Source organism: Acinonyx jubatus, chromosome C1 (assembly GCF_027475565.1).
Source record: "Acinonyx jubatus isolate Ajub_Pintada_27869175 chromosome C1, VMU_Ajub_asm_v1.0, whole genome shotgun sequence".
In the NCBI taxonomy this organism is placed as follows: Eukaryota; Metazoa; Chordata; class Mammalia; order Carnivora; family Felidae; genus Acinonyx; species Acinonyx jubatus.
The window spans coordinates 166,505,129-166,526,089 of record NC_069381.1 but is presented as its reverse complement, the minus strand read 5'-3'; the positions used below and the strand labels follow the sequence as shown (position 1 = coordinate 166,526,089).

The following is a 20,961-nucleotide window of genomic DNA, read 5'->3' as shown; positions in this document are numbered from 1 at the left end:
TCAGTCACATCTCAATAAGACTAAAAAAAAAATTAGAACTGATAAAGTAGAAAAAGATAAACAAGCATGCACTGAAGTGAATCAGCATTAATAGAGTCACTAAATGTAAATATGAGGTAAATTATAAATGAAATTGTAATAGCACAAAAATATACTGAAATATGAGAAATAATCATTTGAATAGAATCCTAAATCATATAATCATATGTGTTTGAATAGAACACATAAAGCCATTACCTTTAGGAGTCAAGAGCCGAAGACTTTAGGACACAAAGTGCTGTCTGAAACCTAGGTTGTCACATGCAGTCTGGAAGACCGCCTCGTACCCCCAAGGTCTCCCCTAGTTCTTCTTCCTAAGTCTCATGGACAGAACACTTTCTGTCCTTCACACGCCACTGGAAAACTGCCTGGGATTCTCCTCGCTACAGGAGTAATGTCCATGACCTTTTTGCCACTATATCTGATTTTAAGAATTCAGGTTTGTCATTGACATTTTGATGCCACAAAAAAAAAACCAAACAAAAAAAAACAAAAAAAAAAAACCCAAAAAAAAACACACACACAAAAAAAACACTTCTCATGTGCACTCACCCATGTTTTATTTTAGTACATTCAAAACAGCAAATGGTCTTCCTCAAATGTGTCAATTAAAACAAGATGTATAAGGAATCATAACAAAGTAAGTATCTTACTGAATGATTTTCTTTTTCAAGGAAAGAACTGCATTATCTCGTAATATCTATGAAATGTCAAGGTGCATAAACATGGCTTTATCCATAGATATTTATTAGGTAAATTCCTTAAATTTCACCACCTAAGGTTTTTTTATGTCTTAATTTTATATTCCATTTGATTTTAGAATTATAGAGAAGGGTGTCACTATTTCTTTTGTTTACATTTATTATGGCATATACTCTCCACCTGGCATGGTACATCTGACACAAAGTAAGTGCTCAATAAACATCAGAATTGCTGACTCTTGTGAAATACAGCATAATAAAACCTTATAGAAGTTTTAATGTAAAGCTTACATGTAACCATAACCTTAAAAATATATACTTAATTTCCTTTATTTTTAATAAGATAGTAAAACTCTAGAAATGGTAATATTTGTATACCAAATTATACTCTTACATTTAATAGAGTCCATATATTCAATATGTGATATCTATTCAATGTATATTCAAAGTATTCAAAATATATAGTCAGTATCCCACTAACTTTCTTCTTGAAGACCAACACATTTTATTTTTTTAATGTTTATTTATTATTGACAGAGAGAAAGAGACAGAGCATGACTGGGAGAGGGTCAGAGAGGGAAGGAGACACAGAATCTGAAGCAGGCTGCAGGCTCCAGGCTCTGAGCTGTCAGCACAGGGCCCAATGCAGGGCTCAAACTCACAGACTGCAAGATCATGACCTGAGCCAAAGTCGGTCGCTCAACCAACTGAGCCACCCAGGCACCCCAAAGACCAACACATTTTAAACAATTAGAGTGAAGCCTTTTGGCGTAAGAGGTATTAAAAAAATTAAGCGAGAACTTATAGTACTCCCTCATCTATTTCCTGTATCCAACTCAGTTTCAACTTATTACCATATGCCAATTGCTAATGATTACATTAAGATAGACAATTCTGAGCCCTGAAAATATCAAATACTTATTTGCTGAACTCTACAAATTGCACACCCTCCTTTCAAACCCATTCATCATCCTATGCACAATTTTACCAGACTTGGTTACCATTCCGTATTAGACTGAAAAAAGTAAATTTTAAGAGGAAAGGCTGGTAGACACAGGTATTTCAACAGCAGGGCTGATATCCAGGCAATAGGCACAGTTATGACAGAACTATCTAGTGCATTAGGGAGTGGCTTCCATATAAGTTGGTCAATAGCCAATATTACTGGGTCTGCCAGCTGCCCCTCACTACTGCTAAGCGTGCTCTCCTGCCATTCACCAAATTGTCCCACAACGTAGCACCTGAACAAGGGATGCCTGGCACAACGGGGTCTTCTAGAACCCTGCTCCAGCTCTGCAGCCAGCCTCTGTTGGGTCTTGTCAGTGTCTTTACTGTACATAGAGTTAAATAGCCTGGTCTAATGAGTCTGCAATCAATTAAGAATAATTAACCAGTGAGGAGAAGTCAGGTATAACACCAAAAAGAAAATGAGCTTAGCGTAACATTTTGGCTCCATTTTCTATAGAAAGGCTAACAACTTAAAACTCCAATCATATTATCTTCCATGTTCCATTTTAAAAGCAGAAGTCAAGTACCAAATTAGATACTTTTCATTACCTTCAAAGCCATCATTGTCAAGGTCTCCAAGATTAACAATAGATTCCCCAAATCTTGCCGCATATTTGTCACTTCCAAGGAGCTCTGTTTCCATTTCGTTCATTACTGCTCCCTAGACAGAAAAGGGGAGAAAAGATGTCATTATAACCCTCTCTGACAACTTTACACATGATTTACTGTTGTAATTGGATATGGATTTTTTCTAATGCTTCAAACAAGTTGGACAAACTACAGACTGAGCTTTAGTACACACATCTCCGTTCCATTCAATAAATATTTATCAAGTATGTCAACACATATAATAGTATGATTAGAGCTCAGAGGACATAAAAATTGTCGAACTCATGATCCCTGGCTTTGAAAATCCAATAAATCATTTTGATAATTCAATTTAGCAAATATTTATTGAGTTCCTACTAAAGGCAATGCACTGTGCAAAGAGGAAAGAGGCCAACGAGGACCAAGCAGTGTATGTAGGAGACAGTCTCCCCTTCCTGAAGAAGCCCAGTTACATGGAAGGCTTAGCACAAACATGGAAATGACGGAGAAGCACAGACTGCTTTGTATTATCAAGAACAGCATATCTAACTGTAAAAGCAAGGAGAGATTTCATAAGAGATGGTATTCAAGGTGGCTGTTGAAGGATGGACATAATTTTAATATGCAGAGAATACAATCAGCAAAACAAATTTCCAAAGAATTTGGCTGTTATGAATGGTATATAGAACGAAGGAGACAAAAAAAAAAAAAAAAAACCAAAAAAAACCGAAGTGTTATGGTGTGGAATTTTGAATACTGAGGGAAATTTACTTCCATTTAGGGAACAGGAAGCCACTGAAGGCTTCTGAGTTGAGGAGTTGGCACAACGGAAGCTAGCCTTGAGCCTTATCCTAGCGGCAATGAAACATGGGTTGGTCAATTGCTATCTCTTAAGTTGGAAGATGAGGTATTACAAGGAGACATTCAGGGGCACCTGGGTGGCTCAGTCGGCTAAGCCTCTGACTTGAGGTCAGCTCAGGTCATGATCTCACAGTTCGTGAGTGTGAGCCCCTCATCAGGCTCTGTGATGACAGCTCAGGGCCTGGAGCCTGCTTCAGATTCTGTGTTTCTCTCTCTCTCTCTCTCTCTCTGCCCCTCCTCTGCTTGTGCTCTGTCTCTCAAAAATAAAAGAAAAAAAAACAAGGAGACATTCAATAATGTTGCAATATTGAGCCACTGCAGTAACAACTGCCAGACCTCTTTCTAAACTCTGATTATGTCACTCCTTTGTAGTAAGAAAAAAAAAATCCATGCACTCATCATAGATCCTTTCCTCTTCTTAAATAAGTCTCTTCATCATCCCCTAATCACACAGGTTCTTTTCCTTCTGATTACGAAATACCCTTCCACTTTTATTTTCCAACCAAACAACTCCTAAACTTAAATTCTTTACTCTCATGTTTGTGTCTTTTCTAGACTTGAGGTCTTAGAGGTCAGAACTAAGATTATTCTCAGCTATTTCCATAGGTTTTGTTACATTTCAGATATTTTCTCAGTGTTTTTTTTTTTTTTAATGAATCATCTCTGCAGACAAAAATCACTGGCACCGAAAACAGAAATTATTTTATCAGGGAATAAGGGATGAAAAAGCTGGACTCCAAGGGAAATCCTAATTTAAAGAGAAGGGAGAATGGGCTCCAGAGAGGACGAGAAGGTATAGACCTAAAACAATAGAAAGGCACTGAAGTTCCACGAAGAGGGTTTCAAGAAGTACTGATCACTCTTCAAGTATTCCCCAGTCAGAAAATGGTGACCTCTGGCGACCTCTAAGAATTATTTTCATAGAAGCAGGTGGAAGCAAGATTCACTCAAGTATCATTCTTCCTTCAGTTCATTCAGAAACAATTACTGAGCACCTATTTCTTCAGTCCTCTTTCAAACCCTAAAAACACAGCAGTAGAAAAACACTTCCAGGAGAAGATCAGACAGTACCAAGCCAAACTAATATATTGCCAGGCAGTGGTTAGTGCCATTTTAGAGAGGTAACAAATAGGAAGTAAGAAGGGAACAAAGAAAGAATAACCTAGGTCAGAAGGGTTAAAAACTGCAATCAGTTATGAAATTACCCCATGTTCAATAGTGGTGCCTTCAGGTAGGAATGAGGGAAGAACAAGAGGGTAGCCTAACGGGTACAGCTCCTTCCTTGCCCTTTAAATCAAAGGAACACACTTTTGTTTGTTTTTCCCATTAGGATTGCTTAAGACTTCAATGAGGAAAAAAAGATCACATACTGCCTTATTTTAGGTGTATAGGATTACTTTTTAAGCTGTTTTCAAAAAGTTTAGTTTCTAAAGAGAAGTATGCATGATGAGGATGTAGCTAGTATAAGATGACCATTTATGAGTAGGGGAATGTGAAATATCTGTGCAAAAAAACCTAATGCTTGATATCACTGTTAAGGAGATATGCATGATCACTTTGTCGATGATATGCCTTGACTATTAAATTTAAGTGGAAACACAGTCTAGGGAATCCCAATTAACAACTTTGCTGCTCTGTATTCGGAACTTTGAAAATCTTTTAACTGTATAAGACTATTCACTCTCAAATAATAAAGTGTTTAGGCCAGTGCTTAATATAGGACTTTATCAAATGCTCTAAAACCATTGATTAAGACTATAAATACTTTCTTGAAACAGATTTTACTTTGTTGAATCCTAACTAAAATTGCTGTGCCTTAAGAAATTAGTCACTTTTCTCACAATTCCGTTCTTTCTCTTAAATCAAAGGAACAGACCAAGAAGACTCCATCAAGGCCCTATCAATCCTTTGTTTTTATTTAATGCCAAGAAGACAGACTGGCAAGATAAGGTCAACAGAACTCTTTAAATTGAATTGTGAAGTGGTTAGTTTCTACTCCACAACATCTCCCATAATTTATAACTCAACCAGAAGCAGTAATTACTTGTACACCTACTGTATCTACTTTGGAATGAACTATGCCCATTTTTTAAAATGTGTGTTTATTTTTAAGAGAGACAGGGAAAGAAGGACAGAGCATAAGCGGGGGAGGGGCAGAGAGAGAGGGGGAGACACAGAATCCAAAGCAGGTTCTGGGATCTGAGCTGTCAGCACAGAGCCCAATGTGAGGCTCAAACCCACCAACTGTGAGATCATGACCTGAGCCCAAGTTGGATGTTTAACTGACTGAACCACCCAGGTGCCCTTTATATTCTTCAATTTTTTTTTTTAATATTTCTGAGACAGACAGACAGACACAGAGTGTGAGCAGGGAAGGGGCAGAGAGAGAGGGAGACACAGAATCTGAAGCAGACTCCAGGCTCTGAGCTGTCAGCACAGAGCCCAACATGGGGCTTGAACCCACCAACAGCGAGATCATGACCTCAGCCGAAGCCAGACACTTAACCAACTGAGCCACCCGGGTGCCTCCCTTATATTCTTATATCAAGAATATCATCTACATAAATTGTGTAAATTAACATTTTATCCAAACACATCTTGTTTCCTATTCTTTTCAAATAAGTAAATTAAAAACATTTTCTACTTTATCTTCTACTTCTGATAATATTTGTAAGCAAAGACATCCACTACAGAACCAATAATAAATCTACATTTTGAGGGATAGATAAAAATCATTCTTTCAAATGAGATTTGCATTATAAGAAAACTAAAAGAAACTTTACTTGAAGTTCAAGATGTCAGTAGAAAAACACCAGAACAACTAATCTCCTACTTCTGGAATGTCAAAATGGGACAGCTTCCCATCCACCAGAATGTTCCATTTCATTTTTAGAGCATTAGTACAATAGCAGAGTTTCTACTTTCATCGGTAAAATAAGCCTAAGAATCTATAGCCTCAGAAGCCTGAACTAACTTCAGTTTGTGTCATAATATCATAGACGGCCTGCAGCTGGTGAGTGATTGGACTTACTGAGCCAGAGTTGATATACACAAACACTCTGCCTTCCTCCCTGATGATGCTCTGCATGGGAGCTCCCACGAGGAGGTCTGAGAAGCCGTCTGCGTTGAGGTCCACGGCACAGACAGAAGCTCCAAAATAGGAGCCAAGCTGCCCAAAACAAACCAGATCCCGTCACTGAGAAAAGCAGCAGGGTGATTCACGAAAGCCCTCGGTGATACCAAAGGTGGAGACATTACCTTTTTACCTTTCATTTCATGTAAGATGTTTAGTTCTCTGGCCTCGATGCTGAATATGTATGCCTGCAATTAGGAACAGAGTTAGAAAAACTGAGACTGCTATCACGTTAAAAAAAAAAAAAAATCCTCAGGTGATCAAAACATCAACGTTCACAACTTGTAACTGCCCAAAGAGTTAAAAAAAATCCTTTTGGGTGTAATTCAAAAGCTTTAGGGAACCACATTCACATTAATATGCCTTCCTTGAACTATCTTCTCAGGGACTACAGTCTTGATCCCTTAGAGCACAAAGTGCTGCTTGCCTCACTTTCCAAAGTAAGGCTCAGAAAAGTTTAGTGATGTCCACACTAAAATGGAACAAAAACCCAGAACCAGAAAGAACATCTGATTCTTTCTGGTCTTACACAAAACATACAGCTCGCTCAATATCCCTTCACCTAGAAACGTGGTAACCGGTAAATATATTCCCTAGACATCTTGAGATCTTTTTTTTCCCCCAAAAACAATTTACTCACAAGAAAGAAAAGCCTCTGGGGCGCCCAGGTGGCTCAGTCGGTTAAGCGTCGACTTTGGCTCAAATCATGATCTCACTGTTCATGAGTTTGAGCCCCGCATCAGGCTGCATCGGGCACTGTGCTGACAACTCAGAGTCTGGAGCCTACTTTGGATTCTGTTTCTCCCTCTCTCTTCCCCTCCCCCGCTCACACTATGTCTCTCTCAAAAATGAAAAAATGTTAAAAAAATTTTTTTAAAGAAAGAAAAGCCTCAATTTGACTTTCAGAATTTTCCTTTAAGCTTTTCTGTTAAATTTAATCTAAAAGCCATACAACTTTCACCATAAAAGGCAGTGCACAGCTCATCACTTTTAGTTTTCATTCCTTAGAATTTTTGCAGTTTCTCCTTTAGTATCTCATTCTCTCATGCAGTTTCCTTGAAGTTTTGTCAAGAATTAATGTAAAAATGTAATTCTTACTTTACCAATCTGTTCATGTTGAGGGGCTCCTCCAACTACTTCGGTAGTATGCGGACTCCGAAAATGACCAGCTCCAACTGAGTAGCCTTCAAAGAAAGTGGACAACAACCATGGGAATCATTATTTGCAATGGGTAAAATATATCATCATAAATCCATTCACAGAATCAAATGAGACTGAATTCCAAAGACTACACTAAACGGTTTTAAGAATATTTAGCATAGCAATATTCAAAACTGTTCATTTATCATATGCTTTAAGCAATTATTAGTCTGTGTTATGAAGCTAGGCACATGGCTTTCATTTCCAAGTCCTAGAAATTAAAGACAGCACTTTTACATCTGGTCTGTTGGTCTCTATGTAGTACCAGAATATGCTAGCTTCTAGTATTACAAGTGAAATATCTTAGAGATCTAAAATTTAACATGTTAAACTTTAAGCAAAAACTCCCTAAACTTCAACTCTTTCACCATGGAATCTTCCTACAGGGATAAAACCATATGAGGACACAAATGGTAAGATATTTTGTTATAAGACAAAAGGCATAATGCTAAGTTATATTTCTTATAATACTTCAAGATATACTTCAACCACAAACAAGTAAATGTTGAATTATAAGCAAATTCCTTCTGTTTGAAAAAGAATTCTTACTGTATGAATGGGAAAAAATAACACCGCTTTTTCTTATTGTAATTATTTCTGAGTATAGGTTGCTTACATTTGAAGCACATATGATTAACAAATCTGTATTTTCTAAAAAGCTATGGGAAAAGCATCCCTTTTTACTGTAACAGGAATCAATGCTGAGAAATCTTGGGTTTCTGTAGAAATACAGACTATAAAGTGTCCTACTACACAGGATGAGGAGGCAATGGAGGGGGAGGAAGAGGAGAGGAAGGAGAAAGACAAGAATAAACTCTGGGAAATATTTTCTAAGAACATATGAGGCTAAGGTCAATGAGCTGTTTTTAGATCCGTATGCTTCATAATGTTACTCATTGTGTAGAATGCTGTCGATAGTCCCACTGACTTTCAGCTGGTCCTTTAAGAAACTACACTTACTCATACATGATTCAATGAATTCGTGTCGAATGCCTATAAAAGTTCCTTGGTGGGCGCCTGGGTAGCTCAGTTGGTTGAGTTTCTGACTCTTGATTTTGGCTCAGGTCATGATCTCATGGTTTGTGAGTTTGAGCTCCACATTGCTGTCAGCACAGAGCCCATGGAACCTGCTTGGGATTCTCGCTCTTCTTGTCTCTCGCTGTCCCTCCCCCACATGTTCATTCTCTCTCTCTCTCTCTCTCTTTCTCTCTCTCTCTCTCAAATAAATAAACTTAAAAACAAAAGTTCCTTGGATACGGTAAGCACTCAATAGATGCAACCTTTACGATAACATGTTTACTGCATCAAGATACAAGCTTGTAAGAGTAAACTAAACCAGTTCTCTAGTCTAACAAGTAAATATTAATATTTAACATATATAATTACAATCATTAAGTTAAAGTTTCATCGATTATATCCTTAAAGTGACAGTTTATAAACTCTTTAATTGCTATTGGCCATTTTGATCTTTTGAAGAGACTAGTAATCATAAGTAAGAGGAATAGTATCTGTAAGACCTAAAGGACTGGAGTTTGTCCATTTTTACAGTACCTAAATAACTTCCAAATTTTACTTCATTATCTTTGTCTAAAAAAGCCTTGTACTTATTTGTAGTTATATTGTAGACAAAAAGAGAGCCAGTCCAATAAGATGATCCTGGGGCTCCCATCACAATTAAATCCTGTAAGAAAAAAAACAATTTATCATCATTTCAAAGTTTAATCCACTCAAAACCTCCTCCAAATATACATTTTAAGTAGTGACAAGAATACGTTTTGATAATACATTTCTAAAATCTGAGCATTTTATGAATTTAAAAACATATCAGAAAAAAAGCCAGAGAAGCTAGCTAATGAATTTTCACCTATAAGCACAATCTCATAGAAGAAACTCTCCCTTCACACTCATCAGTGAACCTTAAAATTGAAGAAAGAATCATGGAATACTAGAGAAAGCTTTTGGGAGACAGGTAATATGGTTTCTAATCAAGTGAATTGCATCTGGATAATTCATTAGTGCTTATTATGGAGATAGTCACGTGTTGCTAAAGAGTAAAAAGTGGATTTAATTTATTCCTATTTGCTAAGAGTCAATGACTACTTTCCTTAACAACGTTAGCTTAGAAAAAAAAACAAATCCAATGGAAATTGGGGGCATATTTGACGATAAATACAAATTCAGGAAAAGGAAACAACAGTAAAGTCAGAATGAACAGATATATTTGGTGAAATATGAGAACTTATAGCGATCAAACCTATTTAACATATTTCTAAATTTCCTAAATGATCCTGACCTTATAAAAAAGTCAATTTAAGTATACAGTGGTTTTTTTTAGGTAATATTTATGGAAATTGTTAACTCAACGCTTGATAGTCTGACTGCATAGATCCAGAAAACATTCAGAAATTCCTAATGGGTTTTGAAGGTAAAATGGGAGATTTGGAAGTTGAATACAACTGTGATCTTTGATTGTATATCCTGCCTGGAGTGTTAGAGAAAAACAGAGTTTGGGAATACGTCTAATTTAAAAGGATATTAAATTCTTCAATCTCTCAATTCTCATAATTTTAATGAAAGATGTGGATTCATATGTTTTTCCCCTCAACTAGTAATTAAAAACATATTTGAATATTTTAAATGTATAAGTTAAAGCAAATAACAATAGCTTCCTTTTATTTTTATTAAATTTTTGATGCAAGGCATATTCTTTAGTGTAGACTTTTAGTTGGTCTTGCGTGACACAGCCATCTTAAGTATTAACCGGTTTTCAAAATATGTTGAATATTGAGTGTTGAAAATTAAGCTGTAATATACTCAAATTTAAGAAAACTATTATTTAGGTGTTATACAATTTTTACCATAAAGCGTAACACCTGTAAACCAGAAGTCTGAATCTTAAGAATTAAAATTCTGTATTTTAGGAGCTATTACCTCAGTGTAAAAACTAGATATTCCAGCTTGACATGATGCAAAATTTTCTCCAAATTTTCTCACATAATCTAAAATGAAGTAAAAAAACAAAAAACAAAAAACAATTCAGGATTTCATTGAAAAAGACAAAATTTGCATAATTTTGTTTATCTTATAAATCCTTACTAACATACCTTTTAGAGTCTATATTTTATACTAACCCATTTTTAAGATAGTAGCTTTGATAAAAGATAAAAAATCTCTTCCATATTAATCCCCCAAAATATTCCTGCAAAATAGCATAAAAACAGCTACCTCTGCCTCTTTCTCATGGAAAGAACATGCAGCATACACTCGAAAAAATTGTCAAGTGAGTATCTAAGACAGGGGTAGAATTTGTGTCTTCCAGTCCAGGTCTGCATTAAAATAGATTTCCTGGGGTGCCTGGGGTGACTCAGTTAGTTGAACAGCCAACTTCAGCTCAGGTCTCCCACTACCCATGAATTGGATGCTTCTGGAACCTACTGGGAAGACAATGCTCTGCTTCTCCCAGGGAATGGATGTAAGTAAACCTCAATAGAAGAATCAGGCCCACATCCTTGTTTTGGCTTTGCTAACTGGAAGAGTTAAATCAATTAAGTCATTTGTAATTAATAGTCCTTGGCATGATTTTTCACTCCTTTTTATATCCCCCACCCTTTTTAAAAATAAATTTCCTCATAGTTTTAGGTGTTTTAAGTTCAAGGTAAGTTTAATGTTTTGCAGGATGTGGCTGGGTATAACTGAACAACAGCACAAAATTCTACTCTGAGAAGGTTTTAAAGTGTCAACCATACACCCCGGAGAAAAAGAGAAGGATAAACATACAGAACACTAGACTGAGTTTCACTTCGTTAAGAATTTTAAATTCACCTTTTGTCTTCTTGGATGTCCAAAGGCCAATTAGAGATTAGGAGTTTTTCCAAGACATCCCATACCACAGAAGACCCCAAAGTTAATAGAATAACTGAATTTGCATGCATGGTCAAAATTTTGTCAGGTAAGGGAAAGGTTATTTGGACACTGTAGTGATCATTTTGGTTAGAAAAAGTGGAAAATGGAATGCATATGTATTTAATTCTGAGTTTTCCAAGGATACATTTTTAGAATTTTAGTTCTGTTAAGATAGGTTTTAATGTTCTGTTGACATTCACCCCTAATTTTGCTCACTTCAGGTGTTAATGTCCCAACTCTGCTTACACTACTGCTACCTAACAATCTAGAATTTTCATGGGAAAAATTTTCAAAGTTAAGATACATATATTCCTTGAAACAAGGGATTGGTGAATTAAAAAAATAAAGACACAGTGAGTGGGAAAGATTTGCTTACACTTACACTTGAATCTTTCTAAATATTCTTGAAGGCTAAAGATAAAACAAGAAATTTAAACAGTTTTCATCTTCCCAGACTTTTCAATCTCAAGTTTTTCATCATAATTTCATGATTTTAAGTGTCCTCTATATTCTGGACATTAGACTCATTCATGTGGAGTTCAAAATATGTTTAGTGCAAAAGTGGGTAATTATCAACTAAATTCTAGAATTACTCAAATGTAACCGTACAAATTTCTATTCCTAAAAGCACAAATCACATTTTTGGCACTCACACTACCGCAATTGAATAAAAAAGAAATACCTTGAGTAGTTAAAAATACAGCTCTTTTAATAAGATTTCTTCTCCTCTCTCTGCATATGCAAAATTGAAAATTAAAAAAATATTAAAGGCATTCACTTGTTTTTCTTGATCCAGGTAGTACCAAAATGATTCCTTACCTTGATAACACGGAGCTATTCTTTTGCTCAGTTCTGTTCGTAAATCAGGGGGCATTCCATAGCAAACACCCGTAGGGAGCTTATTTTCATTCTTTATATAAAATATATTTTTCCATCTATGCCCACAAGCCTGAATAAAACACAAACGTAGATCAAATGATGTGAACATCACACCCAGAATATCTGATCCCCTGATTTTCTGAGTGGACTAATCCCAATAGCATACCACGATGGAGCCATTTTCTCCTGGCTGTCTGGAAAGTGTGACCCCCAACCACTGATTGTCTCTTTCTTCCAGACAAGTCTTTCCACAAGGTTCTCCAGTAGGGCTACCTACAGTATTTGGGGGGGAAAAATACCATCAGTTATCCTGAAAACCATAGGACAACAGAGAAAATAAACATGCTTGTCCCCAAGTTTTCTCCTTCACCACATATAAAACGTTCTTGACTCCTGTTCCTCTATCACCTTATACTCAGTGCACAGTATGGGGGTGGGGGGCGGGGAACAGTGAGTTACTCTGTGCCAACATAACTTTTCTCTCACCAGGTGGTTTGTGTTTGTAGAACACAACATCTCCAGCTAGTAACATCATGAAGCAATGGGCTCAATATAGGAGACGGGTAACCAACACGACTGGGGGTAGAGGGTGGCAGGGAGACCAGTTGAAACCCACACAGGCTGTGCAGATACAATTACAGGGTGTCATTTGTGGTAAAGAATGTGCCTTTGTTTTGACCATTTGGCTAGCATTACAGGCAACATTACCAGAGCACTTTTTTTTTATATTAAAATTTTTGATTTCAAGTTTTTATTTGAATTCTAGTTAACATATGGTAAAATTGCTTTCAAGTGTAGGACTTAGTGATTCAACACCAGGTGCTCATCACAAGGGCCCTCCTTAATCCCCATCACCCATTTAGCTCAGCCCCACCCACCTCCCTCCATCAACCGTCAGACACTTTAAAGAACAAGCTATCAGAACACTTTTATTATTTTTTAAATGTTTACTTATTTTGAGAGAGAGAGAGAGAGAGAGAGAGAGAGAATGAGCAGGGGAGGGGCAGAGAGAGGGACACAGGAAATCCCAAGCAAGCTTCACACCCTCAGCACAAAGCTGGATGTGGGGCTCGAATCCATGAACCGTGAGATCATGACCTAAGTTGAAACCAAGAGTTGGACGCTTAACTGACTGAGCCACCTGTGCGCCCCTATCAGAGCACCGTTAAAGACATTTCTTGCATTGAGACTTTAGGAATAAAAGAATACGGTCCTCAGAATTTAAGTCACATTCCAGCATTGAAGCTGGGAGGTGATGACTGAGCACATGGAAAGTGGCTGTGTCTAATTAGCAGCACATTAATAATGCCTAGCATTGAAGACAAACTGCCCTACAGTTTACATTTAGTTTATTGTGACTATTTTCAAAAAAAAAAAAAAAAAAAGACTGGAAAACTTGATTTTTTTCAGTAGTGAATAAAACACATGAAAAGGTACTTTGGCGGGGCTCCTGGGTGGCTCAGTCCATTAAGCGTTCAACTGGACTCTTGATTTCCGCTCAGGTCATGATTTCAGGGTTTTAGAGTTTGAGCCCCTTACCAGGCTCTCTGCTGTCAGTACAAGCCTGCTTCGGATCCTGTCTCCCACTCTCTCTGCCCCTCCCCCACTCATGCTTGCACTCACAAGCATGCTGTCTCTCAAAAATAAGTAAACAACAAAAAAAAAAGTTATTTAGGGGCATCTGGGTGGCTGAGTCGGTTAAACGTCTGACTCTTGACTTCGGCTCAGGTCATGATCTCACGGTTTGTAAGTTTGAGCCCAGTGTTGGGCTCTGTGCTGACAGCTCAGAGCCTGGAGCCTGCTTCAGATTCTGTGTCTCCCTCTCTCTGCCCCTCCCCTGTTCATGCTCTGTCTCTCTCTCTCTCTCAAAAATAACTAAAAAGAAAAAAAAAGTTATTTAAAAAGGTACTTCGGCAAATGCATGAATAGCCAGAAAACCAAACAAATATTTTCATGGGCAATATAGCACTTCTAAACTGTACAAAAGAAAGGGATCTTCCCAATGATAATTTTTTTTTCTTTTGCTAGAGTGACTTCTTTGCTTTATAGCTAGAATCCTATTAACATGCTTTAAAGTAAGTGATTTTGGGGTAGAGTAAGATGTAGTATCTTAGGAATCCTTTCACTGACCTTAGGTCTACCCTCTTCAATTGCCATGTGAGAGTTCCATTGCACCTGAACTGAATTCCAAAGGCAGGTGATTACATTTTCATCAGCTTAACTGGATAAGGATGTGGAACTTGGGTTTGTTTACTTAACTCTTAACACTAGTCACTTGTACCACTTTCTCATATATTTATAGCGACCATTCTCAAAATCATCAGGCACTCCATCTCCTATAACCTTGACATAAAGCTTCCCGGGCAAACTCATACTAACTACATAGATAAGGCTAGTATTTTGAAAGTGAAATTATTTGCAGCAATGTCCTGAGTAGGAGGAAATTTTGTCTCAATGAGAATGGGAAGATGTTTGTGTATACATTTGTTCTCCAAAACGCTATTCAGGACAAACAGTAAAACCCTTCAACACAGCTGAACTGAACCAAGTTTCCTAGCTGCTCCCCTGAAGGTTCTGATTCAGTAAGGCCAGGTGAGGCCCAGACTACCCCAGTTGACTCTCATGGTCTGGAATATTGTTCCAATAGAATGTGGATAAGAGTTTTCTGGCCAGGCTTCTTACAGAGTTTTCTACCAGACTTCCACATCTTGGTAGCGGCTCCCCGGAGCACTGGACTTGAAAATGATTAAGTATAGGTCTGAAAAAATAATGCTATTGATAAGCAATGTGTACCTGGAATGAAAAGGGGGTCTGCTGCAGCCCAAACCTTGATAAAAGACGGTCCAGGGAGAAACAGAAGATCCCCATGTTAAAAGTAATGAAGAAAGGGAAAAAGAAAGAAAAGGAGAGAGAAGGAGGGAGAAAGACCATTGTGAGTGTTGGGTGGGTAAGGTCTAACAGAGTTAGCATGGCTACATGATGCCAACCTAATTGAAAAAAAGTGAAAAAGACAGTGACAAACACAAAATTTTAACTCACTGTGATGCAACTTCCAGTTTAAATTTTTCACAAGAACTACCCATTATTTTTGCCAAAGTCAAAAATAGATAAATGGTAGGTTCTGTCTACCTGAAGGTGAAGTTCCTAATTACAACAGACATCTAAATAAATTATCTTCTCTGAAAACACCAAAGCCTTTGTGAAACTGCCACGTGGTTGTTTCACAACCACGTAAGGCACCTGAGCAAGAGGAAAATTAAGGACAGGAGAGAAAGGAGGTCAGAAGTAACACCTGATCGCTGTTTTCATCATGACTGCACAACTGAATACAGCCAATAGTTAGAAACAAATTTACCATTCTGGAGCTGCTACCCCAAAGTTAAATAAATATGCAGTAATTCAGAGCTGCACAAAATATCCTGTAAGTTGCTCGATAAAAATGGCCAAAAAGTTCGTCTGTGAACTGTGAACTGCCGTCAAGTTTAAAATGAAAACCAGCACCTGAGGGGCTCAGTCAGTTGAGCTTCCGACTTCAGCTCAGGTTATGGTCTCGCAGTTTGTGGGTTTGAGCCCCGCGTTGGGCTCTGTGCCAACGAACAGCTCAGAGTCTGGAGCCTCCTTCGGATTCCGTGTGTGTCTCTCTCTCCCCCCCTCCCCTGCTTATGCTCTGCCTCGCTCTGTCTCTCAAGGATGAATAAATGTTAAAAAAATGAAAACGAAAACCAGAGAAACTGTTGTGTTAAGTCACTTCCTGGAGCCACAGATGATTCCACTTTGCATCAGCTTCACCCGGTGACGTGGCAGAATCATCACTGCTCAGAGCTTCATCCAGCGTAGCCAAACAATTCATGTTCCCACCTCTCTCCAGGTCACTTCCCGCAAATGTTTTTCTCTCTACGTCTTCGTGTAGCTCTCAGACCTCTGGACTTACACCAACCATGCCCCACCTCCCGCCCGCTGCCGCTCAGGCCTTGGGCCTGAATGACACTACTGACTTTCCTGGTTCTTCAGCTTGCAGAGGGCAGATCATGGGACTTTCTCTGCCTCCTAACTGAAGGAGCCAATTCCCATAATAAATCTCTTCTTATATCTATCTACCTACCTATTATCCTCCCACCCTACTGGTTCCATTTCTCTGGAGAACTCTAATACAACTACAGTTATTTATTCACAGCTAGCCTACTTCCCAAACTTAATCACTAACAACCTAGTTCATCACGTCTAGGACCACATCTTACTCACCATTATCCCGCCCCCAACACAGACCCCAGGAACATGTGCTAAAAATGGGTCAGTAAATTAAAAACACAGTTCAGGGCGCCTGGGTGGCTCAGCCAGTTAAGTACCCAACTCTTGATTTTGGCTCAGGTCTCCATTTCACGGTTTGTAAGATCGAGCCCTGTAGCCGTATCTGATTCAGCTGACAGCACCAAGCCTGCTTGAGATTCTCACTCTCTCTCTGCTCCTCCTCCCCACCCCCGCTCACACATGCAGGCTCTCTCTCAAAATAAATAAATGAACATTAAAAAAAAAAAAAAAGTTCAAAGCTTCCATGGTAGTTTAAGTATCTTCTATTCGTGTTTCATATCTTAATGGGAGACATGTATGAAAGGATGAATGCATAGGCAGAAAGAAAATTCACAAAGTCATGAAACAATTATTCTTTCAAATGAGAAATAAAAACTAATTCCATTAAGTGAACACACACTCACATTTGTATAGGCTTCTCCTTCCCACTTCCAGACACTGCTTTTGCCCCGGAGGCAGCACCCAACAGCGAAGGTCCTGCCAAGCTACTCTCTGCACTGGTTTCAAGACAGGATCCATTCAAAGAACAGCCTGTCGGGGCACCTGGGTGGCTCAGTCGGTTAAGCTTCTGACTTCCGCTCAGGTCATGATCTCGCGGTCCTTGAGTTCGAGCCCCGCGTCGGGCTCTGTGCTGACAGCTCAGAGCCTGGAGCCTGTTTCAGATTCTGGGTCTCCCTCTCTCTCTGGCCCTCCCCCGTTCATGCTCTGTCTCTCTCTGTCTCAAAAATAAAATAAACGTTAAAAAAAAAAAAACAGCCTGTCAGTCATCATCGCTGCTCTGGGTCTTTTCTTCAACTCAAGGAAGTTTTTACCCTCGTCTTCTGGAGTGCTTGCAGAATCATGTCGGAGAAGCAAGACCTCTGCATCGTCAGCCTATGCTCGGGACCATCTTCAGCACTCTCCCTTAACCTTGCTTGCCCGAGTTCACGCCTCAAGCACGTGGTTCTCAGCCTTGACTGGACATTAGGATCACCAGGGAGGAGTTCCGAATAAGTACCAACACCTGGTCCCCACTTTCTGGTGGCTCAGATCATGTGTCCTAGACATAGAGTTTTTGAAAGGCTCCCCAGACAGGTGTGTGTAACTGGGCTTGTGCTCTACAATGTTAACGATTGTGCCTTCTCCTGGACTACATCGTATCTGAAAATACTCTATTTTCAAAATACTAGTACTAGCTGTTTGTCCTCCTTGGTTTCAGCTAGATACTGAATAGGATATCAAGTGTTAAGCAAACTTTCTTCCTGTGGAAATACAGAATTTGTAATGTGTCAGAAATGATTATTATTAGAACTGTCATGAGTTAAGTTAATTCTCGTGAATTTCCCTGACATAACATCATAAATAAACTCAGATTATCTTTATATTTTATCCAAATGTCATACTGAAATGATTTGTAAGCAGGTTTTCAACTCAGCTCATACATTTCTAATGTAAACTGTTAGTAAATCAAATCAGCTTCATAATTGAAAAAGTACTTTACATGGTTTCACATACAGGAGGGAAGCCAAATTAACATGTGATAATTTCCCATGCTTTTATACAACTACAATGACTAATCTTAGCAAAGTTGATTGCATTTTTCAGTATATATTAAAAATACGAAACCACACAAAACCATATCCTTTATTTGAAAAATTAGGCTAGTTTTGCTTTTTCCATTATTTTTCATTTGTGAAGGAACATACAAGAAGTGTGCTTGTTACTTCAATGTTTTTATTTCTATCTGCTGATTTGGGTTTTTAAAAAATGTTTATTTATATATTTTTAAGATAGAAAGAGCAGGGGAGGGGCCGAGAAAGAATCCCAAGCAGGTTCTCCACTATCAGCACAGAGCCCGACTCAGAGCTTGGACCTATGCACGGGAGATCACGACCTGAGCCGAAATCAAGAGTTAGACCCACTGAGCCCCCCAGGAACCACCACCCCCGCCATCTACTGATATTCTATCAGTAAATCCACATGTGTGTAAATGTGAACGAGCAGTTAAATTTGTTGATGAATATAAAGGTTGTTAGTACAAAGCCAGTTAAGTACATTCATCACCTTCCCTGTATTTGTTGTTACTTGTATCACCAGTTTTCACATCATCGCTCAAGTGCCAAAATATGACAGACCATGGAAGACTAGATATTCAATCTTGAATGTCACCTCATGAAGGCAGGTTGGCTATTTTGTTGACTGCAACATTCCCACAGAACAGGACCTTATGGACAGTAGGCAGGAGCGAAATACGTATCTGCTGAGGGAGGTAATACCTTTTACCATCAAATCTTGAATGATGATATGCCTACAAAATTTTCACCAAACTCTCAGGGATTTAAGCTTTGGAGAGGTCTTCTTCCTTCACTACTCTGTCTCTCCTCTGAAATATTAACTCCCTTAAGTATTAAGACAGTAACAGATGGTCTGAAGGGAAACCACATTTACAGGTTTGAAGAGCTTTACAATGTGTGCTCTGGGAATAGGATGATTGAAGGCTGAGAATCAGCTGGGGCCTCCAGGAGATGCCTATCTCAGAGGGTTTCTGTGAGGATTTGGGGGAGTAAATGAGATATCCAGGAAGTGCTTGCGTCAGAGCCTAGCAGAGGAAGCACGCAAATGATAGTTGACGTTGACATTATTATTACTTTAAGGATTAAGCTAACCATGTTTAAGCTGCATGTATGTCCTTTCATATATCCTCCTCCATAAAATATTTATGGCACATCGCGGTCAGGCCTTATCATTCACATTTCACTCATTTAATTTTCACGGGAGCAGCAGAGGACTACGTTATCAATCCCATTTTACAGATGAGCAAATTGAATCTTAAAGAAGGAAGGTAACTTCCTTGAATCCATGGGGCTGATAAATGAAAAAGATTAGAATACAAAAGTCAAAAACTTGTCAGAAATCGAAGACCTCTGTTATTTCACACTACTCTATGGCGTATACAAATATTTCAGAGGCGTGAATTAACTGAGATCAATTTCACTTTCTAAATCTTTTGTTTCAGCTTCAAATGTGTAAAATACCACAAACCTGCCCATAGAGTATTGAGTCAACTGTCTGGTGCTCAAGAAAAATGTCACTGACTTAGTCCCTATCTCATCCCGCCCTTTTCCTCAATTTGGATCAGTTCTCAGTATGTTGGCATTTCCACTGAAGAAGGCCCAAGGGGAAAGATCAGACCCCAAGTTCTTCTTTCTATAGCTTGTTGAGAACTTGGGTGAAATACTTTGTGAGTGAGAGAGCCTGGGACTTTTGCATGCAATGACATGTTTGGTTTATCTGCCTGCATCACACTGCTGTGGCTTCCCCGTTAGGGGAAGCACTCAGTCTGACATTCTCCATACTACAACAACATACACATTTATCTGACCTTTCCAAAATGTGATGTTAATTTTAAGTTTCAGAAAAATATTGAAAGCCCTTCCCCCACCAATTACTTTTTTTTTAAGTTGAAGTTCTTTTCCATTGAAAGATGAGTCCTGTATTTTTCAAATTTTTCTTAAATAATCCTGAAGAATGGATGAACATTGTTCTCTGTTGTATAAAGAGTCATTTCTTCAGCATATCTTTATTTGTAGAAGCAATAGTTATCGAGTAAAATTAATCGAGTAAAACATAATTATCTCCTCTACCTAAATTCAGAATATCAGAAAAACATATGGGATTAAACTGAAAAATTCAATTCAAATATGAAGAGTATAAAATATACCATTGGAGGGTTATGAGGATTATATAAAATTTACTCTTAACAGATACAAGACTGCCTGGTACCTAGTAGGTGTTCATTAAATGGGAAATGCTTCTGTTCCCCAACATCCCCCCACATTACATTGATTTGGACTTCACCAGCAGAGGGCGCTCACAGTGCTGTGAGATTTGATCAGCGGCCTTCTGCTCCTTAAGCCAAGTGGCCCCTTTTAGTTTTTCTTATCAAATTATAATTACTATTAAATCCATTATTTTTACTATATTAAACTATGTACTTTTCCCACACACCAAATAAGATGTGGCGATGATGCCTCTAAAAGATAACAGTGATGTTTATGAACTCCGTAGCAATAACAATAATTTTGAGTCATGAAAAGGAAAATATCCAGGTTTTAGAGATGATATGGGACGTGAGAGTACTGAACTTCCAAGACCATTTCCTCCAGCTTGTCTGGAGTCAAGATATAAAAATAAGCAAACAAGAGGCAAGATATCAAAATAAACACCAAAAGCAGAAACCAGTCTCAAAGTATTTTCTTTCGGGGAAAACACGTATTTACACGCCATATTCTCAGGCTTCCTGGTCCATAACTGACAATGACTGATCATCACACTCAGTTTAGGTGAGACAGGGCTGATATA

The 20,961-nt window shown here is 38.3% G+C and overlaps 1 protein-coding gene across 1 annotated transcript in view; it reads right to left on the bottom strand.

Annotated features, from left to right (window-relative positions):
- ITGA4 (integrin subunit alpha 4) overlaps positions 1-20,961 on the bottom strand; it is an 89,612-nt gene that overhangs the window by 57,330 nt on the left and 11,321 nt on the right. Inside the window, exons 3-10 of the mRNA XM_027055363.2 lie at positions 12,479-12,585; positions 12,253-12,382; positions 10,462-10,529; positions 9,082-9,211; positions 7,429-7,514; positions 6,456-6,518; positions 6,229-6,366; positions 2,298-2,409 (exon numbers count right to left, since the gene is read on the bottom strand). Coding sequence (XP_026911164.1) covers positions 2,298-2,409; positions 6,229-6,366; positions 6,456-6,518; positions 7,429-7,514; positions 9,082-9,211; positions 10,462-10,529; positions 12,253-12,382; positions 12,479-12,585 — 834 coding nt within the window. The remainder of the gene's footprint in view (positions 1-2,297; positions 2,410-6,228; positions 6,367-6,455; positions 6,519-7,428; positions 7,515-9,081; positions 9,212-10,461; positions 10,530-12,252; positions 12,383-12,478; positions 12,586-20,961) is intronic.